The sequence below is a fragment of the Chelonus insularis genome, unplaced genomic scaffold, assembly GCF_013357705.1.
Source record: "Chelonus insularis isolate UGA/USDA-ARS -01 unplaced genomic scaffold, ASM1335770v1 contig_358_pilon, whole genome shotgun sequence".
NCBI lineage: Eukaryota > Metazoa > Arthropoda > Insecta > Hymenoptera > Braconidae > Chelonus > Chelonus insularis.
Window position 1 is genome coordinate 783,850 of NW_023276522.1, and position 27,169 is coordinate 811,018.

Genomic DNA, 27,169 nt, shown 5'->3' on the forward strand with positions numbered 1-27,169 from the left:
CAAATAATAACAATGGTAATGTAAATATAAACATTGAATTTGTTTGTATTCAAATAAGTAATTTGAACGTTTGTCACAAACTTATAATTTATTCACAAATTAAAATAAATTTTAACAATACAACTTGTGTTTACATTATTACTGAAGCCGGGTTCATTGTAACTTTGTATTTTTTTCCGGTGGCAACAAACCAGTCAAGTAATGCCATCTATTGTTTTTTTAAAAAACGGAAATACTACGCGAAAACGTCGACAGCTGCACTCGCGCATTGACAACTGTTGACAATATAAGTCCTAATTTTTTAAATAAATTTAATAAAAATTTTGTTATCAATATTATTGTTATGAAATTGATAAACAAAATAATGTGCAAAATGAATAATTAACATGCAAAGTTTCATAATCAGTAATGCCTGGTTTAGAAGAAAGTATTTGGTTCGAAACGAGTCCATCCGCGAGTAGCCTAATGTCCGATGGAGTCGCTGCCGAGCAAGTGAAAAAGTTTTTTTTCACGTCTCGCAAATCGCATGAAACTGGACAACACGACGAATCTCTTGAAATTTATATTCCTGAAGTAAGACAATTATTGAATATTAATAAAAATAATTAAACATATTATTATTGACATTCGTTCAAAAAGTACTCCTCATGTTAGGCATTAGAGGTTAGTTCTTATTGTTACATTTCTCGAATTTTTTTTTACCACAGCTCTTGCAAGCCAGCTACAGTTTTTACACGTGGCCATCAGCACCGGTTCTTGCTTGGTTCCTTTGGGAGCATCGTGAAGAACTCGTTGGTAAGAGAGTTTTAGAATTAGGATCAGGAACTGCACTTCCCGGAATAGTTGCTAGTAAGTGTGGAGCACACGTGACACTCAGCGATTCAGCAAGTTTGCCAAAGAGTTTACAACACATTAGAAGGAGTTGTGAATTAAACGGAGTATTGTCACAAGTAAAAGTTGTTGGAATAACTTGGGGCCTTTTTCTCTCTAGCTTACTGTCAATTGGTCCATTAGATTTAATTCTTGGTTCTGATTGTTTTTACGAGCCTTCTGTATTTGAAGAAATAGTTGTAACAGTTGCTTATCTCTTAGAAAGAAATCCAGAAGCAAAATTTCTTTGCACTTATCAAGAAAGAAGTGCAGACTGGTCAATAGAGCATTTATTAAACAAGTGGGGTCTCGTTTGTAATCACATTTCTTTAACAGGATTAGGAGCGGATTCTGGGATAACTCTAGCAGAGTTAATGCAAGATCATACCATCCATTTATTGGATATAAGAAAAGCTTCATAAGCAATCTAAAATATGGCCACAAAAGGACTTAAAAACATTTTTAGAATTAGAGTTGTTAATCTTCCTTGGACTGTCAATAGCCCTCAGCTGAAACAATATTTTTCACAATTTGGACAAATCGTTAATGCTCACGTTATATTTGACAGAAATACTGGTCTCAGTAAACAAACAGCGATATTAGAAGTCGCCGATAAAGAATTACATCAAACGTTAATAACTAAAGAAAATTTCCATCTCGAAGGTTCAGACATTTATTGTAGAAACTGGGCTGATTAATTCTAAAAGCTCAGTAAAATTTGATCAATCATGGCTGAAAAATTATCAACATCTGAATTGGAGGAAAAATTTTCTCGTGCAGCAAACCATCTTCAGTCAATGGTCTCCAAGTTAGATTCAACGCAGCTTTTAGAATTTTATGGTTTATACAAACAAGCAACTGTTGGACCTTGTAATACTTCAAGACCTGGCTGGCTTCAAACTCAAGCGAAATATAAGTGGGACGCATGGAATGCTCTAGGAGATTTAAGTAAAGAAGATGCTATGATTAATTATATTGAAATAATTACTAAGCTCGATCCTAATTGGGAACAAAACGCTCAAGTAGGTTCTAAATCTTGGATCGCAGTAAGTACCTTACCTAATACAGACGTAATGTTGTCGGATAAAGATAAAACATTATTAGATTGGATTAAAGATGGCAATGGAAAAAAAGTAGAGGAAATGTTGACAAAAAATTCATTTACTGTAAATGTTCCTGGAAAAGATGGAATGACACCGATTCATTGGGCTGCAGACCGTGGTTACGTATCAATTATCAAGAGCTTGATTGAACATGGTGCTGATATAAATGCACAAGATGATAGTGGACAGACTGCTCTCCATTATTCAGCATCATGCGGTCATAAAGAGGCAGTAAAATATTTACTCTCAATAGGAGCTAAACAAATAGAAGATAACGATGGATGCACTCCTAAAGATGTTGCTGATAAAGATTTAATAGCCATGTTTTGATCTGTAGTTTATTAATACTTGAGATTTATAAATCTGTGTATGGGATTAATAAAACAAGTGTGGGATCTTATAACAACATGAATAAAATTCGTTTTTTATTTTCATGCAAATAACCAAACAATTTCAATTCATAAAGAAACAATTTTTTTTATTTATATACAAATAAATCCTTTAATACTCCAATATATTCACAGCCTAAGCTTTCCTTAGGTAAATGCGTGCTCCAGTATCGACGTGAATTTTCATATTTGGACAGTTTTGTTCTAAAAATGAATAATTCTCATAAAAATAAATTTTTTACTATTTTTCATGTCCTCATTTACACAAATGATGTTTTCATATAAAAAATACGCCAAATTATGTGAAATATATGCTTTATAAAATGAAAAAAATTTATAATCGGTCATATGACTTATAATAAAAGTAAAAAATACGCATAATGCGTAGAGTATTTGTTAATAAACTTGAATGCGCTGTAAATAAAATGAATTCTTTTAACATGATCACAGTTACCTTCGTGATTAGGTAATCTAGCTCAAACAAATTGGAAAATCTATTAATTAGAACATTCGGCAGATTATACCAAATTTTGTGCGATAAAAATTATTACATTGATGCATAGAGATCGGGAGCACTTCATTAAGCATTTAATCTATTCCAATGGAAAATATTTATAAAATTAGTTACTTTATCGTTAAAAACCTGATTAAAAGGAAGCCATGGCAATTGACATTGAAAAAATTCTATTTTATAATAATTCAAGAAATAAAATAATTTCCGTCTGACTTTGAATTATTAATTTATCATTATGTGATATTTTATCAAAATATTTTAAAGATTCGTACTCTCTTGATCAGATTTAGGTCGTATATTCGGTGGTGGAGGTGGTGGCGGTTGAGGCCGAGGTGGTCGTTGATGAAATCGTGGAGATACGGGGGTCATCTGCTGCGGTGATTTTGGGACAATAACAGTTTCAGTCTGTGTTTGGACGTCAATAATATTTCCTTCTGATCGTGTTCGTGCATGTGATTTTGTTTGATCAGGTAGATCAGGTCTTGGAGGTTTTTCTGGACGTTCATTGGTAAAAGACACTGAGGATGGTCGACTTCCCACACTAGGACTTCTCTGCAATATGGAAGCGCTGTTTCCATTGCTCTCGGTGGACGTATTTGTAGCTGCATTATTTCCACGCACTTGTATTATACTAACCTGTTGTTTATCGACAGAATATACATGCGTCCTCTCCAATGTCAAAGGCTACGATTATATGAATAGTCACTATGATTTGGGATAAGAAGCATAATCCTTTGAACCCTGAATTTGGTAAATATAAAAAAAAATCTTTCAATTTTGTTTTAATATAAATTTTTAGTTCCGAAAAACCTTCTTTTCAATTAATTTTGATTTTATAAAACAATAAGGTGTTTTAAAAAACCAAATTAAGGGTTAAGGATTCTTAAGCAAAATATGAGACTTACTCCGACATCAGCATCCAAGTTATCGTTGCTTTGACGTAGGTGCCTGACCAAACTTGATGGTCTTGTTAATCCAGCAGGACGTTCAGGAATGGCAGGTTTACTATTTCTATCGATTGGCGATGAATTATTTGTTGGATTATCATTTTTTTTACGTATCTCAACTACGTCATCTATTTAATAACCAAATGAAAACATGTAAAGTATAATAATAGAATATTATTATTTATTGATGAATATATCTTACCTGAATTTGGATTAATTACGTTTGTTATTGTTCTTGGAGCGGCAACGGGCATTTTGCGTCGTTCTAAAGTTGATGTTGTTGGTTTGTCAGCAGGAATTGGTTTCGATTTTGGTAGATCCTGATTTTCAGAATCTTTTACTTGATTAGTGCCAGTATTAATACGTATATTTATACATTCAAATCCAATTGGTGCAGAAGAATCCGAATTTTTTCGTTTTTCTTCATTGTCATTTTCAACTTTTGTTGCGTCTTGGCCTTGATTTCGTAATTCCATTGGCTTTACATGATTTTCAATGGCTTCAACATTTACAATACCTTCAAACCCAAGAGGTTGATTTTTTACTTCATTTTCCAAATTTTTTTCTAACTTTTCTGATTTATTCTCAAGATGAGGATGAGTTAATTCAATATTAACTTCATGCTTTTGAGCTTTATAAGTATGACGATTTAACGTTGCCGTTGTTAAAGGTCGTGGAGGTTTGTCAGGAGCTGGCGGTGGTTTATCATTTACTCTATGTTCGTGTTTATCCGGTGTACTGCTTGGTGGTGTTGGTGCTGGTTTATTTTTCCGTCTTGCTGCTGGCTTTGGACTACCTTGAGGTGGACTTTCTCCTAGATCACTCAAACTACTATTTGATATACATCTTCGCATACCGACTACTTGACGTTCAGCACCATTCATCATTCCAACGTCTAAATCACGATCAAAATCAATTTCTCCAGGGAAAAACCAATCAGCATATGTAATTAATTGATCAACGATGAGACTAGAGTTATTGGCGGTACTCATGTTCATTCTGAAAGTATGAAAATTTACTTAAATAGTTTTTCGATCAAATAATATGCTAAAAATAATCATGATTTTGTATATTAGTCATTTACTTACACCATAGTATTTATATCTTCCTGAGGACTCCAAATTAAATTCGGAGCAATCACAATTGCAATATTTTGAGGTGACATTTTATTAACATCCGAATTTTTTGTTAAAACAGCTAAAAACTTAATAAGAAACCTTAAATTTTCCAAATTGGCAGGAGGAAGTTTATGCAGTACTTCCCAGAGAGCACGCAATCTGGCATCACTTTGAGTTATTTTAGCAGCCGCCATCCATTCTGGATATAACCTGTGTTGAAATAAAAATATTAAACATAATACGTGATATCTTAATGCCAACAATAAAATCTGTAAATTATTTAGATACGAAATTAAATAACCCTTACTTAAAGGTAAGAAGAGGCTCAGGTAATTCGCGTAGATATGACTTTAATGCTCCCGCTACTACATGAGGATCTTTGTATTCTAGGGCAGTTGGTAGGGTCAAGCAACAAGCATCCAAACTCAGCTTAATTCTTCTTAATTTCGATGCACCTCCTGCTATCCTAAATAATCCTTCTTCTTCCATTCCAAGTCTTAACAATGTCGACACGCACAACTGAATTGGCAAAGCAATTTTTCTATTTGTTACTCTCAAATGTTCTTCGAGTGGATAACCATATACTGGTTTCATCTCATTGTCATCTGGAATGGTAATAGGTTTTTATTTAATCATGTCATGATTGTATACATTAAAGTATTCTTAAAGTTTTCTATCATTTTTATATTTAGTAGAAAAAAAAATTAAATTTAAATTAGTGTATTATAAATAATAATAAAATACTTATTTATCTATTGTTTCTAAAATGTTCTATTGATTAACGAATAAGATAATTAACTTGTTTACTTGGTCGTTATAAGTATGGGCGACATAAATTTTGACAATTGAAACAAAATGATTCATTCTTTATCTAAATTTTCGATTATATATTTTGATAACAGTAATACTTTTAAATGAATGTGACATCATACAAATAAGGAGAGAAACACTTACTTATGTAACTCTCTAGCCCAGGAATAAGTTCTTCTAAGCAATGCAAGGCACTTTCATGATAAGCTCGCTGGAGTTTTACATACTGTATTATAGTTTGAGCAAGTTCCGTTTCCCTGGACATTAATTGAAACATTTCGGCTGCCAATTGATCTCGACATTGTTCTACTTTGATCTCAGCCTCTTCTAACTCCTCACGCAAGCTGTCAACTTTTGTCGCTCCAGCACCTTAACAAAATACAATACAATTGCGGCATGGATTCAGAGTAATTGAAGTAATTACACCCGTTATTTACTTAATTCCTTTTATCAGAGTTCTGGCACTACATAAATAACCATTATTAAATGTAAGTAATCTTTATTGTCACTGTTAGGGAAGTCACTACTTTACTTAATAATCAACACACAGGCCTATATTCAAATCAAATAATTTGCTAGAAAATAAGAGAATATAAATTCTTTACCTCCAGCATTATGTTTACTGGCTTGTAAATATCTAGTTTTTGCACTATCCATATCTAGAGTCAACCTAGCTAAATTCCTCTTATGTTTAATGATATTGGGCACATCAGTCTCGAGAATATGATGAAGTGGCGCAGCCACGTATTGTTCAACTTTTGCTTCATGATCAACAGTCTCATGAGCTAATGCCACTTGTGCTCTACCACATTCTGATAAAGCAAAACTCATAAGACCTTCTTCAGCAGCATTTTCTAACATCGTTTGGCCAAGAATAAACTCTGAACATTTTTTCTAAATAAAAAACTGCTACATTAGTCATACATGTTAAATAAGTTTTGGATTTATATTAATATAATTGAATATATTATACAAACCAAACGCTTTTCTTTGTACGCAGGATCTTGGGTATTGGTTTGATTAGGTGGAACACCTAACCGTTTACTTAATCCAGTTAAAGCAGCCCTAATTTGTTCTACATGCTTATCAGCGGCCTGGAGATCATCAGTAAGAACTTCCGTTTTTCCGGCCCTTTAGTTTGGAATTTTTTCAATAAATCTTTTCTGATAACTGTTGCCATCATATGAAAATAATCATTAAGTATAAGTTACCTGGAAAATGTCTGATCTGCTAGTTGTTTAACTCGAAAGAATTGTTTTTTCATTTTATTATTGTTGAAAATTTGATAAAAAAGAAACAGATAAAATGGCAAAAGACAATGCCACGCTCACAAGACAGGGCGTTTTGTTGAATTTAACACCGTATCAAATAACCTTTTTTTCACGGCTGTACATGTCGTCTTAATGCACACATATCTAGGCCGTATCCTTTTCAAAGCATTTACTATTATAGAAAGTAGAAGGATCTTTTATATGTCGCAGAGAATCCATCATAATGTTCAGATCATGATCTCATACACTATGACCGGATACAATACATGTACAGAGCTATAAGATAAGCTAATCACTAATCTATTTATATCAACGAATTATTAACGTGGAAATTTCGTACCGATCTGTAACCGATTATACTCATCAATAATAATTATAATATACACATTTAAATAAATGTCGAAATAAACCAAGACACATTATGAACACCACGTAAAGGTATTGACTTTATGACGACGTTGTTTCTCTTTTATTGTAATGGATTAGCTTACACTGTTTTTTTCCGGCAATCTTCAGACTCTTTATCGAATATAACCACAATGAATACACAGCGCTGCTTGACTACCAATCCTTTCAATAGACTTGACAGAGACGTAAGCGTATTATTTGATTGCTAAAGAATTTTATTACTTGAATCGATCCATCGCAATAATCGAAATAATAGTCGAGTTTTTTAGTGTGTTATCACACCGCGAGATGTCTTGAATATCGCCAACTTCAAGTTCTTGATATCTAATTTGTTTTTTTCGAACCAATTTATTTATCTCTCGAGCAGGAAGAAAATGTGCTCTTACTGTCAAGTAACAGCAGGACCGTATACAGTCGCATGCCTTCACACATGCCGCGACCACCTTTCAAAAGGAAGTACAAACTCTCCCGGCTGTCGCGTATTAAATTTTAACATACGGGAGTTTATTGAATCATTCCTCATTCTATTTATTAAGAGTAATTTATTGATACTTGTTACAACTTGTGACATACAATAATAAACATGGAGATCGATAAAAGATTTTTAAATGTGCTGATGCTGAGCTTTGGATTTATGCTTGTATTTACTGCATTCCAAACAATGGGTAACATTGAGGTGAGTTGAATTTGTTTCTCCCTACATCCAATTTCAATACTGCGTAACATTACTTAACTGTCAATCATCAATTAAATAACTTCCGCCAATTTTTGTATTATCAAATTTAGTAAGTGACACACGTGTTTATCAAGTTGAAGGTCAAAAATAATATTGCGCGATTTTTATAAATGTTTTTCTATATTTTATCACGTTTTCAGAATTGCAGACGGATTAATCAGTATTAATAAATTGTATTTTCCTGGATAATAATCATAAATTTCTCATGACAAGTTGTAGAAAAGAATATTACTTAATCTGTAAAGACGATGATGTCGTAAAATAATCTTGTTGAGAATAATCGAAACGATATCATCAATTTCAAAATTGGGATTTTACTAAAATATGAAGGACGTGAGATAATTAAGATAAAAATTAATTGGGTCAATACGATGAACATTAATAAGATTATGGATTAAAAGACGAATCTTCAAATTTAATTGGCATATTTATTATTAAAATATTATTACTTAATAAATTATTATTTGTTAATATTCATCATTATTCCGATAATAACTAAAAAACAGCTGCTCCAAGCTTAATAAGGTGATAAGAATATAATTAATCAGAATATTATATTGATGTTTTTATTATTTTAAAAGTTTTCTAATCTCGTATCATAACACTTTTACTGCTCTATTTAAAATTGGAGTGAAATTATAAAATGATGTAGGCAGGTTTCGTTGATAAAACACAAGCTAACGACCGCTTATAACATGGTGAAAGTTTATTTATTCATAGACATCAAATGTAGTCGAGCCTCTAGATAAGACACAAGTTGTTGTTGACCTTTCACTCATCAAGCTCAATGAAAAATCATACCAATAATCATTTCGTCATCCATCATCGTCACTATTCCTGTATGTTTATCCAGCGTTTTCCATGTTCGGTGATTGAATGTGATGACCTATGACGGTAATTTACATATTAGAATTTATAAATAATATTAATATTTAAACAATGACTTTTCTTACAGAAAACTGTCCTAGTAAGTATCAAGAATGAAGATCCAAGCTTTGACGGTGACGGTTATACCAGCTTGGCGATAATTTATGCAGCCTTGGCAATTTGCAACTGGTTGGCGCCTTCATTTATTTCTATGACTGGGCCAAGAGTAGCAATTTTTATTGGAGCTTGTTGTTATGCATTTTTTATTGCTTCTTTTCTCAGTCCTAGTGCCAAATTTTTATACACAGCATCAGCAATTCTTGGATTCGGAGGTTCATTAATATGGACTGGCCATGGGCAATATTTAACTGAGAACAGTGACTCGGAAACAATGTCGAGGAATGCAGGATTATTTTGGGCAATATTCCAAAGTTCATTGTTCGCTGGAAATTTATTTGTGTATTTCATGTTCACCGAAGCTACGATTGATGCAGTAACTAGAAGACATGTCTTTTGGGTTCTTACAGCATTGTCAATACTAGGAACATTGTTACTTGCATTCTTAAGACGACCACCATTTCGTTTATCACTTGGTGAAGCTGAAGGAGTTTCTAGCGCTGATAAAGAACTCTCTATCCCTGAACCACAAGGTCAAAAAGGATATTTAGCTGCTTGGAATGCATTCAAGGATGCTTTAAAACTATTCACAACTTGTAAAATGATGTTGCTATCATTGACATTTATTTATACCGGCTTAGCACTGACATTCTTCTCTGGTGTTTACTCCTCGAGCATTGGCTTTACTGAAGCCATGGGTGAAAAAAGGAAAAGTCTCGTTGGACTTTCTGGAATTTGCATTGGTATTGGTGAAGTAGTAGGAGGAGCAATCTTTGGAATTTTAGCTTCTAGAACTGGAACTCTCGGTCGTTGCACAGGATGGCCAGTCGTTATTACTGGATTCTTTGTCAGTTTATTCGCCTATATCACTATCCTGTTAAATTTACCAAACAACTCGCCTTTTACAGATACTAATCAAGTTGGTTTTATCAATCCTCTACCAGTGCTCGCCATGTTTGGAAGTCTTACCCTTGGCTTCGGTGATGCCTGTTTCAATACACAAATTTATTCACTTTTAGGTGTTATTTATGCAAAAGAAAGTGCACCAGCATTTGCACTTTTCAAATTTACACAATCAGTTGCCGCAGCAATTAGTTTTATCTACTCTAGTTACATTGGACTACATGTCCAACTGTCTATCTTATTTGTATCAATGATACTTGGAACAGTGGCATTTTGCTTTGTTGAACGTCGACAGAGTAAAAGAAGAAATTCAGATTATACTGAGACTGAGACTACGTTAGGTAATAGCATAGGTATTGAAGGGTAAAATGAAGGTTCTATTTTATCCTTAAAAGAATAAATAAATAAATTCAAGTCCTTCCAAAAAGGCATGTAATAAGGTGATGGATGTCTTTTGAAAAAAGAAAAAAAAAAACGATAAAATTCACTTTGTATCATATAAATTTTACAGACTGTCATTCCTTAGATAAAATTTCGAACATAAAAAAACCATCAAAATATAAGAGATAAATATTTAACTATCACTTACATTAAATATATAACTGAAGACTATTTTAACTACATTTGGAAATGAACATAGTGAATTCGCAAAATTCTTTGTTTAAATAATTTTCTAGTGCTCAAATAACAATTGATAATAAATGTATTTATTATCTTTAAATGAGTGAACCTAAATACTTAAGAGCTCTAATTGTGATACGTATCATTCGAGTGAATGTATTTTTCTTACGTAAAAAATTGGAACATACTTTAACTGGTATTTATAATGTTTTAAATATTAACTAAATTGATATCAAAATGTTAAGTAATGCCTAACACAGATAAGTCCGAATTTCGTTACGAATTTTGAAATTAATAATCGACTAATTTTTCAATGAATCGTTAACTCAGTAATTCAATTACAAATTATGATTAGAATATCTCGATTGCGATAAATTCTATTGAATTATGTCAAGTAAAATCAGTAAATACATAGCAGAATTGTTGTTAATTGATAGCTAAAAGTTATCATTGAATCTTATTTAATATTGAGATAAGATATTTAAAAAATGCATTTTAAAAAGGATAAAGTACCTGAAAAAATACGAAATATTAATTGTTTTTGTTGAATATATAAAAAATGTATACGATTTCATTCTAAATTATAAATGATCTATAGATCATCATTTATTATGTACAGAACATTTTCTATTCATTATAAAAAAAAATCATGTTAATTATATTTTTACAAAATTGTATATGAATAAAGTTAATGAAATACAATTAGTTGTTGAAATCATTTTAATCCTTTGTTTTAGAAATTACATTGTCTCCAAGGATTTCGCGTGAACAGACGACAATAAAGATAAAGAGAACTTGATTGACCTCTCTTTCTTCTATTGTATATATTTATTATATATATTTATCTATTATATTATATACCATAAGAGCAATTACCGTCCAATTGTTTTCAAAAATAAACTTCAGAGGCGCTGATGATTTAACAGTATTCTTTGACTCCGGTTTTACTTTTGGTGGAAATACTTCTATCTCAATTCAATTTTTACTCAACTCGCCTCCGGTGAAAACTAAACCTATTTTATATCTCATATTTACGTGACGTGACATTTGGTGACCCAAACAAATCTCATTTATATCAGATAAGTTACATTGAAAACAATGGAAGCTACTATTCAACAAACTATTTTAAACGTTGCTAATCAAGTTGAACAACAAATTGATGATCAATTGGAGCAATTAGACAAACTTGATGCTGACGATTTAGAAAAATTACGAGCGAAACGCTTAGAAGAATTAAAGCGCATTCACCAACAAAAACAGGCTTGGCTTAAAGCGGTACTTTTTTCTTAATTTCCATTTTCATAATTTTATACATCACTTTCATTTGCCTTAAACATTCTTTTTTATTTTTACAGGGTCACGGTGAATATGTTGAACTTCCTGATGAAAAAGAATTTTTCAACGTTTCTAAAAAATCAAAAAATATCGTTTGTCTATTTTACAAAGATGATTCATTCAGATCTAAAATTGTTGACAAACATTTGCATATCCTTGCTAAACAACACATTGAAACACTTTTTTGCAAAGTCAATGTCATGAAATGTCCATTCTTAACTGGTTCGTTTTTTATTTCTCATCATCTTTAAAATCTCATCTATGTATTATATATATATATATATTATTTTCTTTTTATTTATTGTTACAGATCGATTGAAAATTAAAGTCATACCAACGATAGCTCTTATTAAAGACGGTAAAACTAAAGACTACATCGTTGGCTTCACTGATTTGGGCAATTGTGATGATTTTTCGACAGAAATGTTAGAGTGGCGAATTGCTCATTCTGGAGTTATTAACTATTCTGGTGATCTATTGAAACCTCCTGACAATGCTAAATCCCAAAAAAGTTCTCTATTAAAAAGTAATTCAAAAGTTATTCGCGATAAATGTGATAGTGATAATGGTTCTGATGAGGACTAAATAATAATTCTTTTTTTATAATATTTAAATACATTAATAACAATATTGTATCGTTATAATTTAATAAATATTTTGATATCCAACCTACATATCTCTTCTGTTACATTCACTTCAATTACCATATTTGGTATTTATTCAACATCAAATATATTGTGTACATTTCCATTTAAATACCAGTCAAAACATATGTATGGTATCTACAGTCTCATCAAATATATATGTACAATTTGTGTCAGTTTCGTTTATATAGTATAGTACAATATCATTGTATATCAAACTTATCTGAAAATAACTTATTTCTATTAATTTATTAATATTTTATAATAAAAAATAAAATATTTATCAACAATGAACAAAACTGTGATATATCCATTACCTCAAGATATTTTACCACAGTCTTGGTTCCAAGATGAGCGTATGAATGCTATGTTTGCAGAATTTCGGAGTCATTCAGTCAATTCACAAGACTGGAATGCTAAATATCAATTTTGGAAAGAATTAATTTTCAAATGGTTGAGTTATAACAAAAAATGTCAATTTTCAATAAGTGAATTAACATTTGCTTTCAAACGAAATGGCATTATTCCTCGGTGCTTAACAACAGTGATTGAACAATTGATTAAATCTAATCAAATTATCACACAAGATGAATTTTATCATCAATTATACAATTCAAATGCATCTTGGACATCTTGGACTGTCAATATTTTTATTAAAAAACCTTTCTTTTGGTCATTATCTAAAGTTAAAAATATTCTAAATGTCAATAATCATTCTATTCACAATAATCCTGATACTATTAAATATATACATTATGAAATTATTCATGAATTAGCTAATGATATTTTAGATTTTACAAAAGAGAATGATCCTATAATTTTATCATATTATCAAATTTTACAAAGATGTACAAAGGAAAAAAATATAGATGAAAGTAACGCAAAATTAGCATTAACATGGATTAATCGTATGAAAAATAATAATTTTATTATAATCTTCGATCAAATATCATCGGAATCTTTATTAAAAATATCTTCCACAAAAGGAATTGAAAATTTATCTAAATATGAAGAAGGACTATTTCAATTAACTCAATGTGAAAAAAGTATTTTGAAAACTATTCAAAATCTTGAAATGGAAAAAAATTCCGTTATGACGGAAATTCAAAATTTAATAAAAAATAATAATGGTTTAAGCATCGTTAACATGACTGTTAAAACATTATTGAGAAAAAAAAAGCAAATCGAAAGAAGAATTGAAAAACAAACAGCAATTTTTGATAATATACAAGTTTTGATCTCCAACATTCATGATGCTAAATCCAATTCTGAAATATTTGAAACTTATAAAAAGTCAACTGAATTATTAAAAAATTTTAAATTATCTTCTCTGCAAGTTCAAAATACTATGGATGACTTATACGAGGTAAAATACATCATTTACTTATCCTTTATATTAATAATAATATTTTTCAACTATAATCATTTCATACTTATCAGGTCGTTGATGAATTAAATGAGACACAGCTTACCTTATCTGAATCATGCCAACTAGATGAAAGTATCAATTCAGAATTGGAAGAGGAATTCAAAAACTTATTTATAGATACATCTAATAAACTTGTACATACCGAAACTACTCCTCAAGTAGAATCATCGGATAACAATGGTTTGTTCAAAATATCCAATCTCTCATTTCATTAAAATCATTTATAAAAATTAATTCTCTTTTTTTTCAGATCTCCATTTCCCTCCAGTTCCAGATACTTTAATACCATCACTTGTCAAGGAAAAAGATAAATCATTAGCCCAAACAGAGTAAATCCAATCAATTTATTACTAACGTGTATTATATTGACGACAAGAAGGTATATCTCTGTGAGTTTCAAGTTTAAAAATAACATCTTGAATCCATGAAATATGGCTGGAAATTTTAGTATACAGTGAATAAAGATCATTATCACATGTACGGAGTCCTCCTCCTGAAACTTTAGAACCAATTCCAACACTGACTATGCCCCGAAGATACCACAATCCTCGATCACTAAATGCCAAACCACCCCCACTATCACCATCACAAACTGATGATCCTAAAACAACAGTTATAATCATATTAAATGCTGTATTGTAAATATTGTTTTTTAGTTAAATAATTAATATAATAATAACCATTAACATAGCCGGCACAAAACTTGTCGATTGTTATAAATTTTTCTGCTTCTGATGATACACTTGCTGATTTACATTGATTCAAGGGTACCACTGGGACACTTAATGATTGCAAAACTCCACTAGATTGTCCAAAATTTGTTCTTCCAAACCCCGCAACAATGCCAATTTTTCCAACATCTATTGCTGTTTGATCATTTGTAGTTGTGTCTAAACAAATTGGTATTAAAAATGATGTAAATGTGAAAGGTTTATCAACATGTAAGATTGCTATATCACGTGCATAGTTTCCTTCAAGACCCAAATAATTACAATTTATGTAAATTTTTTTTACCTGAAATACATATAACGGTTTTTTAATAATAATAAAATACACCAATAAACTTTATAATTGAACAAAATTATTATTAACTTTTCTCTTATGCACAATGCGCGAGTCATGAAGAGGACTGTCATAATCACGGAACATGTTGCCTGTGGTAATAAAAAATCTCTTTGGATTATCTACTTTTTTTGAAACTTCATCGTAGACACAATGTGCAGCAGTTATTAACAAATCATCTTGAATTATTGTAGCTCCACAAACGAATATTTTTTCACTCTCTCCAGATAATGATTCAGATCTATATAATGTTGCATGCCACGGAAATTCTGTTATATTTGGACGTCTTCCATTAACAATGAGAGGTTTCAAATTTGTATATGATCTTACTCCACAAACTGAAATATCAAATTTTTATCGAAAAAAATAAACTTCTTTTCAATTCCCAAAAATATATATATCTATATATATACAAACACATCATCTTCGTTACAAATATAAATATCAATTATTATTAACATTAATTCTAACATCAATTTCGGATTCATTAAAATTTTTATAAATAATTACTTGATTTTTTAAAATATCAACAATTTGTGATAAGTTACAATATGATGTGTGATTATTTAAATTATTATAATTATTGTTCATAATATGTATATTAACTATAAGCGAACCTGGGATACATCGAATTGGTTCTGGTTCCCATTGTCCTTTAGAATTGCATCGAACAGTATCTCTTTGGAGACCTAACACAGCTATATCTTGACGATAACTGCTTTTACATGATACTTTTGCTGTTGTTCCTGGTAAAACTGGCATTTCACATGATGTCCATTCGTCATTCAAAGTACATTCTGCTAATGTTGATGCCGAACTTAATGTTTTACAACGAATTTCTAAAAAATCATTATTATCCTCATTAATTTATTTTTACAATTACACCTACATATAATATCCAACTTTACCAATACACTTTGGTTCACTCGACCATTTTCCTTCCGGTCCACAAAAAACATCACCTAAACTATTTAATTTATAACCGAAATTACACGTATAAACCAAAAAAGTTCCAGGCTCCATAGATGTTATATTATTATTTATACTGCAATGATCATCACCGTTATCATAACATTGAGATTTATGCAATTTCCATTCACCATTAGCAGGTTGATTTGGTCGTAAACAAGGTTTTCTTAATGGATTTTTGGTGAATAATGGTGATAATGTTGTAGTTCCAACTTTTTCAGGTGTGTTGTTTGAAATAGAATTATTTATAGAAATTGTCTGTGTGTCTTTGTTATTTGTATTATTACGACAATTTATAAATGGTTCTTCGTCTGAGCCATCTGCACAATTTCGTACCCCATTGCATATTAAATTACCATCCACACAAGCACCATATGAACAGCGGAATGTATACTGTGGGCATCTGAATATAATACCAATAATAATCATTAATTTTTAAAATCAACCCATGATCAATTCATATTATTAAATTAATATAAATGATATAATAAAATTTATTTACTCATTTCTGCCACAAACGGTAGAACTTTCATCAGATCTATCATTACAATCTGGAGGACCATCACAAACTCGAGTATCATCAATACACTGTCCATTTTCACATCTAAATTGATCAGTACCTTTACATCCAGATAATGGTGTAGTTGTTATATTTTTTGAACGTTCACCTGTGCATTGTTTTTCATCACTTTTATCGATGCAATCATCAACACCATCACAAACTACATCTCCATCAACACAAGCACCATAATTGCATCGAAATGCATATTTTGGGCATATTATTTCGGGTTTTAGACATTCATTTCTTGTTTCATCTGAACCATCTTGACAGTTTTTCTTACCATCACATAAATATGGACTCGAGATACATTCCCCATTTGCACAACGAAATTGATCTAGACTTTTTTTAATACAAAAACAATTAATAACATATTTCATTACATTAAAAACAATTATAAGTAAAACCTTTTTCTTTTTATTACTCACCTACAAGATTCAATCTGGATCCTATCGGGGAATTGAAAGGCGCTAAAGTTTCTAATAAATACTATGTGAAAAAAAAATAATTAAAATATACTTCATATATAATTATCATCATAGCATAATCTTTATCAATTCAGTTATTTTTCGAGTTCAAGGACATAAGATACACTTATTTCTTAACCGGTTTTACAAGTCTAAAATACATTACTTATTTTTTATTCCATTTAATTTTTAAAATTCCCACTAATAAAAGGAATAAATTTTTAGATTATCACTTTTTATAAAATAATTGTAGGATTTACCAACTGATTAATGAAATCATAATCTTTCCTTAAATTTCATGTTCAATACTCATTTACATTTTTCTCGAAGATATACAGATAGTTTATGTATAGTGAATACGGATCTGAACTCTAAGAAGTTACATGATAGATTGAATAATTTTTTTTCTTACCTATTATTAATATTAACTGATAATGATGAGAATTCATTCTCAATTATTTACAAACAATCCAGAGTGATTTTAACAAGTATTCTTCTCACTATACAAAAAGTATCTACAAGGACGATGCATCAACGACTGAAATTTATTCTACACATTTATTCACAATTCATTACTCCAAGTGGGGGTATATTCACAAGATATCATAATCTAAAGGCTTTTAAACGAAACAGTATATATGTATATACATCTATTGATGAATTTTGTAAACATTTATGTATATCACTCAATGTGCAATTCATAATAATTGATTAAATATTAGTTTCAATTTTTTTTTATTTCATTTTATCATTATTGTTACGAGAAATTTATAAAAAAACAACGAGTTCCAATTCAATACTATTGCATCACTTTTTTATGTTCATTTTCTTCCTGTTCTTCTTCTCTTTCATTATCTTCATCTTCTTCTTCAACCATCGCAGTTGATCCTATTGATGATATTTTGGGTATATCAAGTTTTTGAGCAAATTTTATGCGTGATAATTCACCAAGCCACATCAACATTCTGACATTTAAATTAATATTAAGGTTAACATAATATATTAAATATTTTGATTGAGAATAATAATTTTATTAAAAAAGGATACGACTTTTCATTAATTTCGGTTTCTTCAATATGTCGGGAAATAAATTCTTTGTGAAAACGTTGTACTTCTTCTTCACACTCATCCCATAATAATTTTTCATGTATTCCATCTGACCCATACCGTCGATCGTAATTATCATAATGAACCTTTTTTTTTTTTAAAAAAAAATAAACAAATAAATTATTTATAATGATATTTAAAAAGTTACTTACATGATCAAGAACCAATCCTAATCCAGGAGCTATTGGAATATCAAGTTTATTATGTGTAAATGCTTCGTGAATTTTATCTTCTGTAGTTAAATTTCTCACAATACCAATTGCTAATGCAATCATTTTCCTAATTTGATGTAACATAAAACTTTGCCCTTTGATGAGGATTTTTGCAAATTCCATATTTTGTGAAACATACGTAGTATCACAATGACATTTTATCATATAACGCATTGCTCTTGGATCAAAAGGTCGTCTAAATATTAATTATTGATATATTAAAACTATTGAAAAGTTAACAATGACTATTTAATTTTTTCGCTACTACTTACACTTTACAAGTAAAATTATGAAAATTATGTGTTCCTTCATATAATTTCAAAATTGAATTTAATCTTTCTATAACTTCCGGAGTTACGCGATATTCATGGAAAGGCTTCCCGTTAATTATATGAAGTTGTTCTATTCTTTTTTCATATTCTTCATCTGAATCATTACTCGCAATATTTGATGTATCTTCTGGTGCAAGTGCATAAGTTGGCAGTGTATATGTATATGTTCTTGCATTGCAATTCGATTTACTATTAAATCCTTTTGTAACTCTTTTTAATCCAAATACACGAATTTGTTTTGGAAGAAATGCATTTATATTCTCTTTAGTTGCATATTCAGCTACAATTAATTATTTATTAATGTTACTGAATACATTTATAATAATGGATATTATAATTTAATACTTACGTAGTTTTACTGAACAAATTTGTCGATTAGCCGAAACACCTTTATCAGTTCTTGCAGCTCGTTGAAAATTTGTATTTTGAATTGTTGCAAAAGCCTCTTCATCAATGAGCTTTGCCTTAAGCATTGCATTTATTAAATCTTCTTCGATGGTTTTCATCTGAGGGTTTCTTTGCATGCCATAATAGTTTTTGCCCAAATAACCAAGCATTAAAGCATAATTTTTTTTTTTTATACGTTCAAATTTTACAAGTTTTTTTTTTACATCTTCATTGTCATCATTATGAATTGCTGATAGTTCTTCACTATGCAATGAACGTTTTTTACTTTCTTGAATATGAGTTTTTTCCTCATTTATCATTGTTATATTATTAACAGTTGACATTTTTAAATATAATAAATAATCTGAAATAGAAATATATAATCAATTAATTATTGAACATCTTTTTCTTTACTTTCTCAAACACTCACCATAAGAACGTTTGTTTACGTACAATTCAGATGATATTTTACGAAACATTTAAATTTTTATGTCATACAATAATAGATGATTATTATAAATTACTTTCATTCATACGTATATATAATATATACTTTTCTTTACTTATATTTTTTAATTAAAATAAATACCTATTCGTCGTGATATATATAAAATATATTTTACAAAACATGTGATTCTTCTCTCCAATATTACAAACTTAACCTTACTTTTATGACAATTGCATATAATATATGTAAAGTATATATTTTGTATAGTACAGTTTATTCTATTTCATACACAAATATAATTGCATTGTGTTGGTAAATATTTGTATTACTTTTATCAAAATAAATGCATTTAGCGAAACGTACGTAATAATAAATTAATTTTATTATAAAAATTTCATCATTTGAATCAAAACATATATTATAGATATTACAGAAAATTATAGAAATTATATTATCTTCGACTTGTTCGGGATCTGGAACGTTTATGTTTATGTGATTGATATTTATCATTTTTATGACGTTTTTTTTCTTTTTTATATTTTTTCTTTTCTGTCCGTTCACAAAACTCAGGAGAATCACAATGTCGTTTAGAATCGTGAGATTTTTTTTTCTTTTTTAATTGAATTCGTTTTTCAGATTTTTCACCGTTACCGTCATAATCACTAGAGGATGATATTCTTTGAATTTCTCTTGTAATTGAATTTGCATTTTTCTTTACATGATTTGAACTACTTATTTCATCTTTGTACTTTTCGTACGTCGATGTATCTGTAAAAACATTTAAATTTTATTTTCTCAAATATAGTAACAAGTTGACATGTTTATTTTTACTCACTAATGACTCGTGAATTTTTTTCATACAAAGTCTTCGTTATTGGTTGTACAAGTGCTTCATTTAACGATACTATTTCGTTCGTTGAAGCAAGTTTCACTATTATCCTACTAGAGTCATCATCAAAACTTTCAACAATTCCGTAATTATTTTTAAGATTACCGGCAACAATTTTAACATAACTACCCTTTTCTAATTTTAGTTTGATATCAGTTGTTGTTGAATTTGTTGAATTTTGTTTAAAAATTTTATCTGCTCCTAAACCTATGCCTTTTGGTCTTAGTGTTGGTAATACACTCTTTACGACTCTGAAAATGAAAATAAATTATGTAACTTGATGTAATCAGGTGAATTTTTTGTAATAATGAATACATACTGAGCATTTTTACCAATCCCTTTGTCAGGATTCCAGCCCATTCCTCGTAACATTGCAATTCCATATTCTTCAATTGGAATTTCTTCATAATTTTCCAAGGTCGGCTATAGTAAATAAATAAAATGTTATATTTAAACATTAAAACATTAACAAAAAAAATTATTCAACTTACTTCTTGACTTTCAGATGGTGTATTCGAGACTTGTTCTATTACTAGACTTTCATTTTTTTTCTCAATTTTTTCTCTCTTTAAATCGTTAATAATTTCCTGTGCTGCTTGTTCGTCTAGAGATGAATTCTTTTTCGATTCTTCTTTTACTCCAATAATTTGATCATTTATTGCTTCATTTTTTTCGCTTTGAATATCTTTATTGACATTAGCCTTTATTTTATTTATAATTCTATCATGCCAACTTTTCGGACCTAACATTGGAATAATTAGTAATTCATCTTTTATTTTTTCATTTTCACTAAAAGTAAAAAAATAAAAATATTATTTGAAAAATTCTATTATTCTATATCCATTAAAGGATTTCTTTGTTTATACATACCCTATAACTTTGATAGATTTATCATCCACACACTTGATGTAGTCAATTTTCGTTTCATTACACTTTTCAACCTTTATATTTAATTCAGGTTTTTTAATAATTTTTGAAAAGCCAAATGATATTTTTTTTTCTTGCTGTGCCATTGTATAAATGTTTTTCGATGATTCTTCCTTTCTTATCAATTATTTCTTTTCATAAATAATGACAAATTAATTCATCAAATATTTCTAAAATGTTGATAGACTAATATAAAATATTGATATTCACTTGAGAGTATTAATAACAAGTTTCATTATAAAATAGGAAAAATTTTCTACAAATAATGTTTACACGTCTAAAATAATAACAACTTGTATTGTTGAACAGGACATAAAAAGGTTTCGGTAGGTTAGGATAGACTATACATTAGAATATATATATACGCCATCATCAGAGAAGAGAAACCAGTATAAAAGTCCAATGCTAGGTTAACAACGCAGAATAGACACCAGCCTTAATGCTCCCGAGTGTACTGTACTTTTTGCATACAATGTACGCACAAAGCCCGGAATTTTTGGTTAGTACTTTGACCACAAGATGTCTGTAGCGTACAATTTTTTAGTTTGTACTCTAGCACACAGATGGCTTTTAGGAAAGACAGTATTCTTTGGTCACATAATATATAGTATCAGTTTATTGACAAATGTATTAAAATTTTCCATTTAATTGTTATTACAAAACAATCTCTTTTTAACAATCCAATAATTGTTTAAGTTAATATATTCTTACATAATGAATCATATTTAATAATTATTGATAACCAATTAATTACGAATATCACATGATTAAAATGGAGTTTTTTTATTCCCAGTGCCATAATATTTTATAACCAAGAAAATTATACAGAATGAAGACTTTTTATTAAAAAAACATTTAAAAATGTTATTATTTAAATTAATGTGATAGACGAAAAATTCAGTAAAAAAACTATTGTATGAAATGTACAATAACACGATCAAATTTTTATTATCCTTATTAATTGGAATTATTTCCATGGCTGGTGATAAATTACTAGAAAATGAAAACAAAGTGTTTAGAGCGATTGTTGACAATGCAATACATAGTATTATTGGTGGTTTATCATGGATATTGATTCTTGTTCTTTCTAATGAAATCATCACAAAGAATGTATGCAGTATTTTTTTATCAATGATAGTATCATCATTAATTGATTTGGATCATTTTATTGAGGCCAGAGATTGGAGATTAACTGTATGTTAACATTTATAATGTATATATATATATAGATATAAATATGTGTTATTATTTACTAGTCAATACAGCTAATTTTGTTATTCAAAAAAACATAGCATAATTTTTTCTAATTAAATTGAACGATTCATAATCAACAAAATTACGATATATAGTTACGAATAAGGTTGTCAAACTATTTGTTTCTTGCAGGCTGCTACTTCATTGAAAAAGCGACCATTCCTTCACTGTACAACATTGCCTATAATGATATGGTTAATATTTTTATTAATATCTAGAATACTCCATAATTCAAAGTTAGCATCATTCAGCTGGATTATTTTAACTAGTTTTTTAAGTCATCATATTCGTGACGGTACTAGACGTGGGCTGTGGCTGGCACCATTAGGATCAACCCCAAATATTCCTTATTATTTATATATTTTATTAGACATGACACTTCCTTTTGCAATTCATATTGCAATAATATCAACAAATGTATATTCAAAGAATCATAATATAATAAATATTGTTTGATAATTGATATATATATATATATATATATATATATATATATCATTATTTTTATAAACTTAAACGAAAAACCTCATAATAGCTTATATCAATATATTAAGTGATGTAAAAAGATTTTAGTTTCTTTTGCAATTAACTTGTATATTTATATTTATTAATTGCTAACCTTCAATATAATAATACAAAAATGAGTCATTGAATCCCATTAAATCTCTATCGAAAGCCAATTTAATTGTCTTGATTTAAAAAACTTTATTATTCATTTGATAAATCTCTTATGAACTCGATTCAATACTTGGTATTAGAATTCAAATCAGCATCATTAATCTATTTTATAAAATTTAACAAGTTTTATTGATATTTTTAATTTAAATATCAGTCTATTTGTTATTAAAGCATTGTTTCGTTAGTGAAAACAATACATTATTACATACTTTTGAACAGTAATGTACGTATCTCAGTTCCATTCTTTGAAGAAAAATAAGTAGTGGGAGCTTGATACGAGGTTCGTATAATTGACTTTGAATGTATTAAATATTCTTAGTATCTCATAATTGTTGCTATAGAAAAGTAATATCGATTTTTATACTTTCATGTCTACATCTGATCAATTGAACAAATATTAATTGTTTTTTACTGTAACAAAAATCTATTTAATGTATCTATATGTTAACTATAAATTAAAAATGTCATAATTTTTTTTTTCAATCAAGTGAATTGATTCAATACGTATCATTTTTTATTCAAAGTGTTAAATGATTGATGAGTTTATTCTATTTTAGTGTTATATTTCTAATGATCTATCAGAAAAAATTATTACATATAAACCAAAATCGAGGTTTCATTAAAATGACTAATAAAAATGATATTTACTTAATTTATAACTGCCAGATATCACGAAACTTCGTGTAATCAGTGATAACGCGACTTGATATAGAAACGTTTAAAAGAATTGAGTATATACAAGACATAGTAGTGTGTGACATGTTTTATATTATCATATAACTATACTTGAATTAATTTATAAAATAATTATTTTGAAATCACAACAATTCTTATCGACTTAATGTGTCAGTATGGTAAATATTTTATCGCACAATAATTTAAATATTGTTTTGTCTCAAATGAATTGTTAATTATTAACAATTCTTTTAAGACAATGACTCAAGTGATGTAAAAAATTATATCTTTGCTTATCTTTAAAACAATAATGAAATTTTATTTTGACACTTTCATTCAGCCGTCTTATTTTATTAATTAAATAATATTAATGCTCAAACGTAATTTATTAATAATTTCTTTAATTAATAAAAGTCCGGAACATACTTTATATTTAAACTGTTAATTTCTTCAATACTTGAATAATCAAGTAATAATAATAGTCTTTATACTTCAAATTCTAGGAAAGTGTGGAAGACTTACAGTTACAATTTTACATTGTCAGTGGTATAGTTGCAGCAATACTTGTCATACTATTTATTTTAATTATCATCCTCTTCATTAGAGTCAGTAGATTATCTATATACAGGTGAGTCACTTAGAGTATTGGTTCAGACTTATCATCATATTCAATAATGCACTACGTATCAAGTCGTTGTAGTAGTTATGTGTCACCTCAAAGATGACACTATACTATCATTGCTGAATTAATATATTGATGTCAGTGTAACATATTAATTATCAAAACTCTATTGATAGTTAAACATAAATTTTGAAAAAAATTATAAATTAATTATTTATAAAGTAAAGGTGAGCTAACTCAGATTTTGAAAGCTGGATCAACTCCTATGCTTTCATAAAAATAGTTGAAAGGAAAAGTTTCTTTATTTTTACTTCCAAAAAATTAAAGTTTGCTCACCACTGTCATAAAAAATAATTGTATAAAAATAATGGCTATTTTTATAACAATATAGGTCAAATCAAACAACATTTCGACAAGATTCAATAGGAGATTTCTGTTATACAAATCCTATGATTGTACCTGGTGAGGAACTATCACGACGTGGATACTCAATGTATCGAGCTGAAAGTTCACCAACAATTCCGACAGTTAGCTTAAAACATATTACTGATGAATATGGAACTTATGAATCTCGTTCAAGGTTTTAAGATAATTCAAAACAAATTTTCTTTAATTAATATGTACTATAAAAATTTTTAAATTCTACTAATATGAATTAGTAAATAATATTTGTTAAAAAAAATTAATAAATTTTATTTTTTAATCTGTATATAATTGTTTGAATACTTTGAGATATCAAATATTCATAGCATATGTTATCATTTATATCTATAAAGATAATTTTATTAAGAATCCAACATATTACTTTTGCAAGCACAATTCGTTTTAACGTGTAAAATTTCCAATATATTTAATTGTCAAATCAATAGAAAAAAAAATCAATAAATGATATATACATATGAATTGTTAAAAATAATTAGTATTAGTTATGAAATGAAAATCAATGAGATTTATCATTGCTGAGCTTAATGGAAAAGTAATCTATTCTACAAATGGTTTGATACGCAAACCATGGAACACTGAGAGCTCGAATGACAGTAGTGAGTATAGCAAGAGTTTGGTGTAGTCTATAATTGGTATAAAATCATCAAGCAAACACATTGAACAAGACAGTTTGAGGGTTGTGGATGGTGGTACGTGCCGTAACCTTGGTTACGTGAGAACGTTGCTTACAGCGCACCTATAACCACCCTTATTCATCTTGATTGTACACACAGTCACTGTGTTTCACTTGTGAGAACGTACTTTGTCACCTCAACCTGCACCTATAAGTGTTGTCACATAGAATACCAAATTCTTATCTTATCACCTACAAAGACTACAACCCGCTATTCTATTTACTTTATTAACAGTACGTACCTCTTTATTACCAGTCGATTTACTTGAAATTTAAATAATTATTTATTGAAATTTTTATTATTCAATTATTGACTGATAATAAAATGATAGGAATTTTTAATTAACTAATTATTTTTGTAATAAATATTGTCATATAATGCCCACAATTATTTTTTATTGTAACATAAATCTACTCTAATACCACTGGATCATAAGATTACGTACAATTATTTTGTTAGTTTTTATTCATGTACATATTTTTTTATTTTATCCCACTTTCTATTGGGTTTTTCTTTGAACAGTTTTTGTACATATTTTTACTAGCCACGCACTCTCATCAAGTGTTTATACTAGCTTAAATATCTTAGTGACCACTCATATTACATGTTTTAATTTAACATTTGTTATTGAATTTTAAATTAAAATATCTTTTCTTGAATTTAATTTTTTTTTTAATTAATTTGAAATTCAAGTTTAAAAATTTATAAACATTACTTGAAGAAAAATAATGTTATAACTATTGATTAGTTTTTTTTTTTCATCTTAGAATTATAAATTACGAGAAAAAAAAATCTAGTTATATTTATAAGTTATCAAAAAAATTTAACGAGGCCACGCGTAAAAAGCCAGGGGTGATTGTCACGAAATTCATTCTTGAAAAATAATAATGACAAAATTTGTCGAGTTAAGGGATAGATTTGATTTCATTGGTTTCATTTCTTAATCGTACAATTTGCCAAGAGAAAATTAGACTCCATGGATAGACGTGACAATTGTTGAAAGGCACGTGGCAGCATCACGCACTCAGTTAAACAATCTCCTGCTGAGATTACACGAGACATTTACTTCCTCTTTCGTTGTACTTCATGTCATCGATACACACCCATGACAATTAAAGTCAAACTCACTGAGCTTACTAACTAAATTACTTTATTGTTCTTTGGTTTGCTTTTTCATAACTACTCTGAAATTGATGAATAAAAATTGTTTAAAAAAATCTACCATTTAAGATAATAAAAAAATTATAACAATTTATGATTATGATAATAAACGTTTCAATGATTTTAATCAATTTTTTATTGTCAGTTTAAATGTAATTGAAAGTATTAATTAAATTTGCAAGGAAATTTAAACAAGTCATATTTATGGTTGAGTTATAAA

The 27,169-nt window shown here is 28.9% G+C and overlaps 11 protein-coding genes across 21 annotated transcripts; 7 read left to right on the forward strand and 4 right to left on the reverse strand.

The window, feature by feature from the left end:
- The first annotated feature begins 168 nt into the window (after positions 1 to 168).
- On the forward strand, positions 169 to 1,429 carry LOC118066970 (methyltransferase-like protein 23). Its single transcript, XM_035083445.1, has 2 exons — positions 169 to 573; positions 708 to 1,429. Exons 1-2 carry the CDS (start codon positions 409 to 411, stop codon positions 1,290 to 1,292), a joined length of 750 nt encoding a protein of 249 aa, XP_034939336.1. The 5' UTR covers positions 169 to 408; the 3' UTR covers positions 1,293 to 1,429.
- Positions 1,430 to 1,449: 20 nt separating this feature from the next.
- On the forward strand, positions 1,450 to 2,385 carry anox (anorexia). The gene has a single exon (XM_035083446.1). It carries the CDS (start codon positions 1,599 to 1,601, stop codon positions 2,301 to 2,303), a length of 705 nt encoding a protein of 234 aa, XP_034939337.1. The 5' UTR covers positions 1,450 to 1,598; the 3' UTR covers positions 2,304 to 2,385.
- Positions 2,386 to 2,430: 45 nt separating this feature from the next.
- On the reverse strand, positions 2,431 to 7,707 carry LOC118066967 (rho GTPase-activating protein 17-like). 9 transcript variants are annotated; one of them, XM_035083439.1, is made up of 11 exons: positions 6,963 to 7,707; positions 6,729 to 6,882; positions 6,357 to 6,645; positions 5,896 to 6,120; positions 5,249 to 5,546; positions 4,912 to 5,151; positions 4,026 to 4,822; positions 3,782 to 3,951; positions 3,513 to 3,545; positions 3,149 to 3,428; positions 2,431 to 2,566 (listed from the first exon to the last, which is right to left on the reverse strand). In XM_035083439.1, exons 1-11 carry the CDS (start codon positions 7,013 to 7,015, stop codon positions 2,499 to 2,501), a joined length of 2,607 nt encoding a protein of 868 aa, XP_034939330.1. In that variant the 5' UTR covers positions 7,016 to 7,707; the 3' UTR covers positions 2,431 to 2,498. The 9 variants fall into 9 exon arrangements, 8 of the variants coding, with proteins under 8 accessions (XP_034939330.1, XP_034939329.1, XP_034939327.1 ...); XM_035083438.1 differs by having other exon boundaries at positions 3,513 to 3,560; positions 6,963 to 7,706; XM_035083436.1 differs by having other exon boundaries at positions 3,149 to 3,545; positions 6,963 to 7,702.
- On the forward strand, positions 7,614 to 11,088 carry LOC118066969 (UNC93-like protein MFSD11). The gene is made up of 2 exons (XM_035083443.1): positions 7,614 to 8,106; positions 9,122 to 11,088. Exons 1-2 carry the CDS (start codon positions 8,014 to 8,016, stop codon positions 10,418 to 10,420), a joined length of 1,392 nt encoding a protein of 463 aa, XP_034939334.1. The 5' UTR covers positions 7,614 to 8,013; the 3' UTR covers positions 10,421 to 11,088.
- Positions 11,089 to 11,603: 515 nt separating this feature from the next.
- On the forward strand, positions 11,604 to 12,681 carry LOC118067004 (thioredoxin domain-containing protein 9). Its single transcript, XM_035083511.1, has 3 exons — positions 11,604 to 11,949; positions 12,030 to 12,231; positions 12,320 to 12,681. The coding sequence occupies exons 1-3, from the start codon at positions 11,773 to 11,775 to the stop codon at positions 12,592 to 12,594; spliced, it is 654 nt and encodes a 217-aa protein (XP_034939402.1). The 5' UTR covers positions 11,604 to 11,772; the 3' UTR covers positions 12,595 to 12,681.
- A 139-nt stretch (positions 12,682 to 12,820) lies between these two features.
- On the forward strand, positions 12,821 to 15,145 carry LOC118067002 (charged multivesicular body protein 7). The gene is made up of 3 exons (XM_035083509.1): positions 12,821 to 14,019; positions 14,094 to 14,262; positions 14,333 to 15,145. Exons 1-3 carry the CDS (start codon positions 12,943 to 12,945, stop codon positions 14,413 to 14,415), a joined length of 1,329 nt encoding a protein of 442 aa, XP_034939400.1. The 5' UTR covers positions 12,821 to 12,942; the 3' UTR covers positions 14,416 to 15,145.
- On the reverse strand, positions 14,406 to 17,831 carry LOC118067000 (modular serine protease). Its single transcript, XM_035083504.1, has 8 exons — positions 17,552 to 17,831; positions 17,101 to 17,161; positions 16,616 to 17,014; positions 16,053 to 16,516; positions 15,762 to 15,983; positions 15,175 to 15,482; positions 14,763 to 15,096; positions 14,406 to 14,683 (listed from the first exon to the last, which is right to left on the reverse strand). The coding sequence occupies exons 1-8, from the start codon at positions 17,586 to 17,588 to the stop codon at positions 14,433 to 14,435; spliced, it is 2,076 nt and encodes a 691-aa protein (XP_034939395.1). The 5' UTR covers positions 17,589 to 17,831; the 3' UTR covers positions 14,406 to 14,432.
- A 26-nt stretch (positions 17,832 to 17,857) lies between these two features.
- Pus1 (Pseudouridine synthase 1) lies at positions 17,858 to 19,877 on the reverse strand. Of its 3 annotated transcripts, none has more exons than XM_035083507.1 (6): positions 19,767 to 19,877; positions 19,140 to 19,541; positions 18,731 to 19,070; positions 18,399 to 18,654; positions 18,187 to 18,332; positions 17,858 to 18,104 (listed from the first exon to the last, which is right to left on the reverse strand). In XM_035083507.1, exons 2-6 carry the CDS (start codon positions 19,519 to 19,521, stop codon positions 17,939 to 17,941), a joined length of 1,290 nt encoding a protein of 429 aa, XP_034939398.1. In that variant the 5' UTR covers positions 19,522 to 19,541; positions 19,767 to 19,877; the 3' UTR covers positions 17,858 to 17,938. The 3 variants fall into 3 exon arrangements, with proteins under 3 accessions (XP_034939398.1, XP_034939397.1, XP_034939399.1); XM_035083506.1 differs by lacking the exon at positions 19,767 to 19,877 and adding an exon at positions 19,608 to 19,750; XM_035083508.1 differs by lacking the exon at positions 19,767 to 19,877 and adding an exon at positions 19,631 to 19,645.
- A 108-nt stretch (positions 19,878 to 19,985) lies between these two features.
- Positions 19,986 to 21,874, reverse strand: LOC118067003 (G-patch domain and KOW motifs-containing protein). Its single transcript, XM_035083510.1, has 5 exons — positions 21,385 to 21,874; positions 21,006 to 21,303; positions 20,834 to 20,937; positions 20,461 to 20,765; positions 19,986 to 20,393 (listed from the first exon to the last, which is right to left on the reverse strand). Exons 1-5 carry the CDS (start codon positions 21,525 to 21,527, stop codon positions 20,077 to 20,079), a joined length of 1,167 nt encoding a protein of 388 aa, XP_034939401.1. The 5' UTR covers positions 21,528 to 21,874; the 3' UTR covers positions 19,986 to 20,076.
- Positions 21,875 to 22,065: 191 nt separating this feature from the next.
- On the forward strand, positions 22,066 to 23,214 carry LOC118067005 (transmembrane protein 267). The gene is made up of 2 exons (XM_035083512.1): positions 22,066 to 22,635; positions 22,828 to 23,214. Exons 1-2 carry the CDS (start codon positions 22,363 to 22,365, stop codon positions 23,149 to 23,151), a joined length of 597 nt encoding a protein of 198 aa, XP_034939403.1. The 5' UTR covers positions 22,066 to 22,362; the 3' UTR covers positions 23,152 to 23,214.
- A 487-nt stretch (positions 23,215 to 23,701) lies between these two features.
- On the forward strand, positions 23,702 to 25,379 carry LOC118067006 (uncharacterized). Its single transcript, XM_035083513.1, has 3 exons — positions 23,702 to 24,227; positions 24,552 to 24,676; positions 25,062 to 25,379. Exons 1-3 carry the CDS (start codon positions 24,225 to 24,227, stop codon positions 25,255 to 25,257), a joined length of 324 nt encoding a protein of 107 aa, XP_034939404.1. The 5' UTR covers positions 23,702 to 24,224; the 3' UTR covers positions 25,258 to 25,379.
- The last annotated feature ends 1,790 nt before the right edge of the window (positions 25,380 to 27,169 follow it).

What these genes read in the sequence shown, in the direction of transcription:
- Pus1 (XM_035083506.1), bottom strand. Translation starts at nt 19,656, where the DNA reads ATGTTTCGTAAAATATCATCTGAATTGTACGTAAACAAACGTTCTTAT. An exon ending in CATAATTTTACTTGTAAAGT is followed by an intron (nt 18,655 to 18,730) that starts GTAAGTAGTAGC and finishes ATTAATATTTAG; the next exon opens with ACGACCTTTTGATCCAAGAG. An exon ending in ACCGAAATTAATGAAAAGTC is followed by an intron (nt 18,105 to 18,186) that starts GTATCCTTTTTT and finishes TTTAAATGTCAG; the next exon opens with AATGTTGATGTGGCTTGGTG.
- LOC118067003 (XM_035083510.1), bottom strand. Translation starts at nt 21,527, where the DNA reads ATGGCACAGCAAGAAAAAAAAATATCATTTGGCTTTTCAAAAATTATT. An exon ending in CACCATCTGAAAGTCAAGAA is followed by an intron (nt 20,938 to 21,005) that starts GTAAGTTGAATA and finishes TATTTACTATAG; the next exon opens with CCGACCTTGGAAAATTATGA. An exon ending in GGGATTGGTAAAAATGCTCA is followed by an intron (nt 20,766 to 20,833) that starts GTATGTATTCAT and finishes TTTCATTTTCAG; the next exon opens with AGTCGTAAAGAGTGTATTAC.
- LOC118067000 (XM_035083504.1), bottom strand. Translation starts at nt 17,588, where the DNA reads ATGAATTCTCATCATTATCAGTTAATATTAATAATAG. An exon ending in ATCCAGATTGAATCTTGTAG is followed by an intron (nt 17,015 to 17,100) that starts GTGAGTAATAAA and finishes TATTAAAAAAAG; the next exon opens with TCTAGATCAATTTCGTTGTG. An exon ending in ACCGTTTGTGGCAGAAATGA is followed by an intron (nt 16,517 to 16,615) that starts GTAAATAAATTT and finishes TATTATATTCAG; the next exon opens with ATGCCCACAGTATACATTCC.
- LOC118066967 (XM_035083435.1), bottom strand. Translation starts at nt 7,015, where the DNA reads ATGAAAAAACAATTCTTTCGAGTTAAACAACTAGCAGATCAGACATTT. An exon ending in CGTACAAAGAAAAGCGTTTG is followed by an intron (nt 6,646 to 6,728) that starts GTTTGTATAATA and finishes TTTTTTATTTAG; the next exon opens with AAAAAATGTTCAGAGTTTAT. An exon ending in ACCTAAATCTGATCAAGAGA is followed by an intron (nt 2,567 to 3,148) that starts GTACGAATCTTT and finishes ATTCATTTTTAG; the next exon opens with AACAAAACTGTCCAAATATG.
- LOC118067006 (XM_035083513.1), top strand. An exon ending in AGTAGATTATCTATATACAG is followed by an intron (nt 24,677 to 25,061) that starts GTGAGTCACTTA and finishes ATAACAATATAG; the next exon opens with GTCAAATCAAACAACATTTC.
- LOC118066969 (XM_035083443.1), top strand. Translation starts at nt 8,014, where the DNA reads ATGGAGATCGATAAAAGATTTTTAAATGTGCTGATGCTGAGCTTTGGA. An exon ending in AAACAATGGGTAACATTGAG is followed by an intron (nt 8,107 to 9,121) that starts GTGAGTTGAATT and finishes CTTTTCTTACAG; the next exon opens with AAAACTGTCCTAGTAAGTAT.
- LOC118067002 (XM_035083509.1), top strand. Translation starts at nt 12,943, where the DNA reads ATGAACAAAACTGTGATATATCCATTACCTCAAGATATTTTACCACAG. An exon ending in CTATGGATGACTTATACGAG is followed by an intron (nt 14,020 to 14,093) that starts GTAAAATACATC and finishes CATACTTATCAG; the next exon opens with GTCGTTGATGAATTAAATGA. An exon ending in AGAATCATCGGATAACAATG is followed by an intron (nt 14,263 to 14,332) that starts GTTTGTTCAAAA and finishes CTTTTTTTTCAG; the next exon opens with ATCTCCATTTCCCTCCAGTT.
- anox (XM_035083446.1), top strand. Translation starts at nt 1,599, where the DNA reads ATGGCTGAAAAATTATCAACATCTGAATTGGAGGAAAAATTTTCTCGT.
- LOC118066970 (XM_035083445.1), top strand. Translation starts at nt 409, where the DNA reads ATGCCTGGTTTAGAAGAAAGTATTTGGTTCGAAACGAGTCCATCCGCG. An exon ending in TTGAAATTTATATTCCTGAA is followed by an intron (nt 574 to 707) that starts GTAAGACAATTA and finishes TTTTTACCACAG; the next exon opens with CTCTTGCAAGCCAGCTACAG.
- LOC118067004 (XM_035083511.1), top strand. Translation starts at nt 11,773, where the DNA reads ATGGAAGCTACTATTCAACAAACTATTTTAAACGTTGCTAATCAAGTT. An exon ending in AACAGGCTTGGCTTAAAGCG is followed by an intron (nt 11,950 to 12,029) that starts GTACTTTTTTCT and finishes TTATTTTTACAG; the next exon opens with GGTCACGGTGAATATGTTGA. An exon ending in GAAATGTCCATTCTTAACTG is followed by an intron (nt 12,232 to 12,319) that starts GTTCGTTTTTTA and finishes TTATTGTTACAG; the next exon opens with ATCGATTGAAAATTAAAGTC.
- LOC118067005 (XM_035083512.1), top strand. Translation starts at nt 22,363, where the DNA reads ATGTACAATAACACGATCAAATTTTTATTATCCTTATTAATTGGAATT. An exon ending in CCAGAGATTGGAGATTAACT is followed by an intron (nt 22,636 to 22,827) that starts GTATGTTAACAT and finishes TGTTTCTTGCAG; the next exon opens with GCTGCTACTTCATTGAAAAA.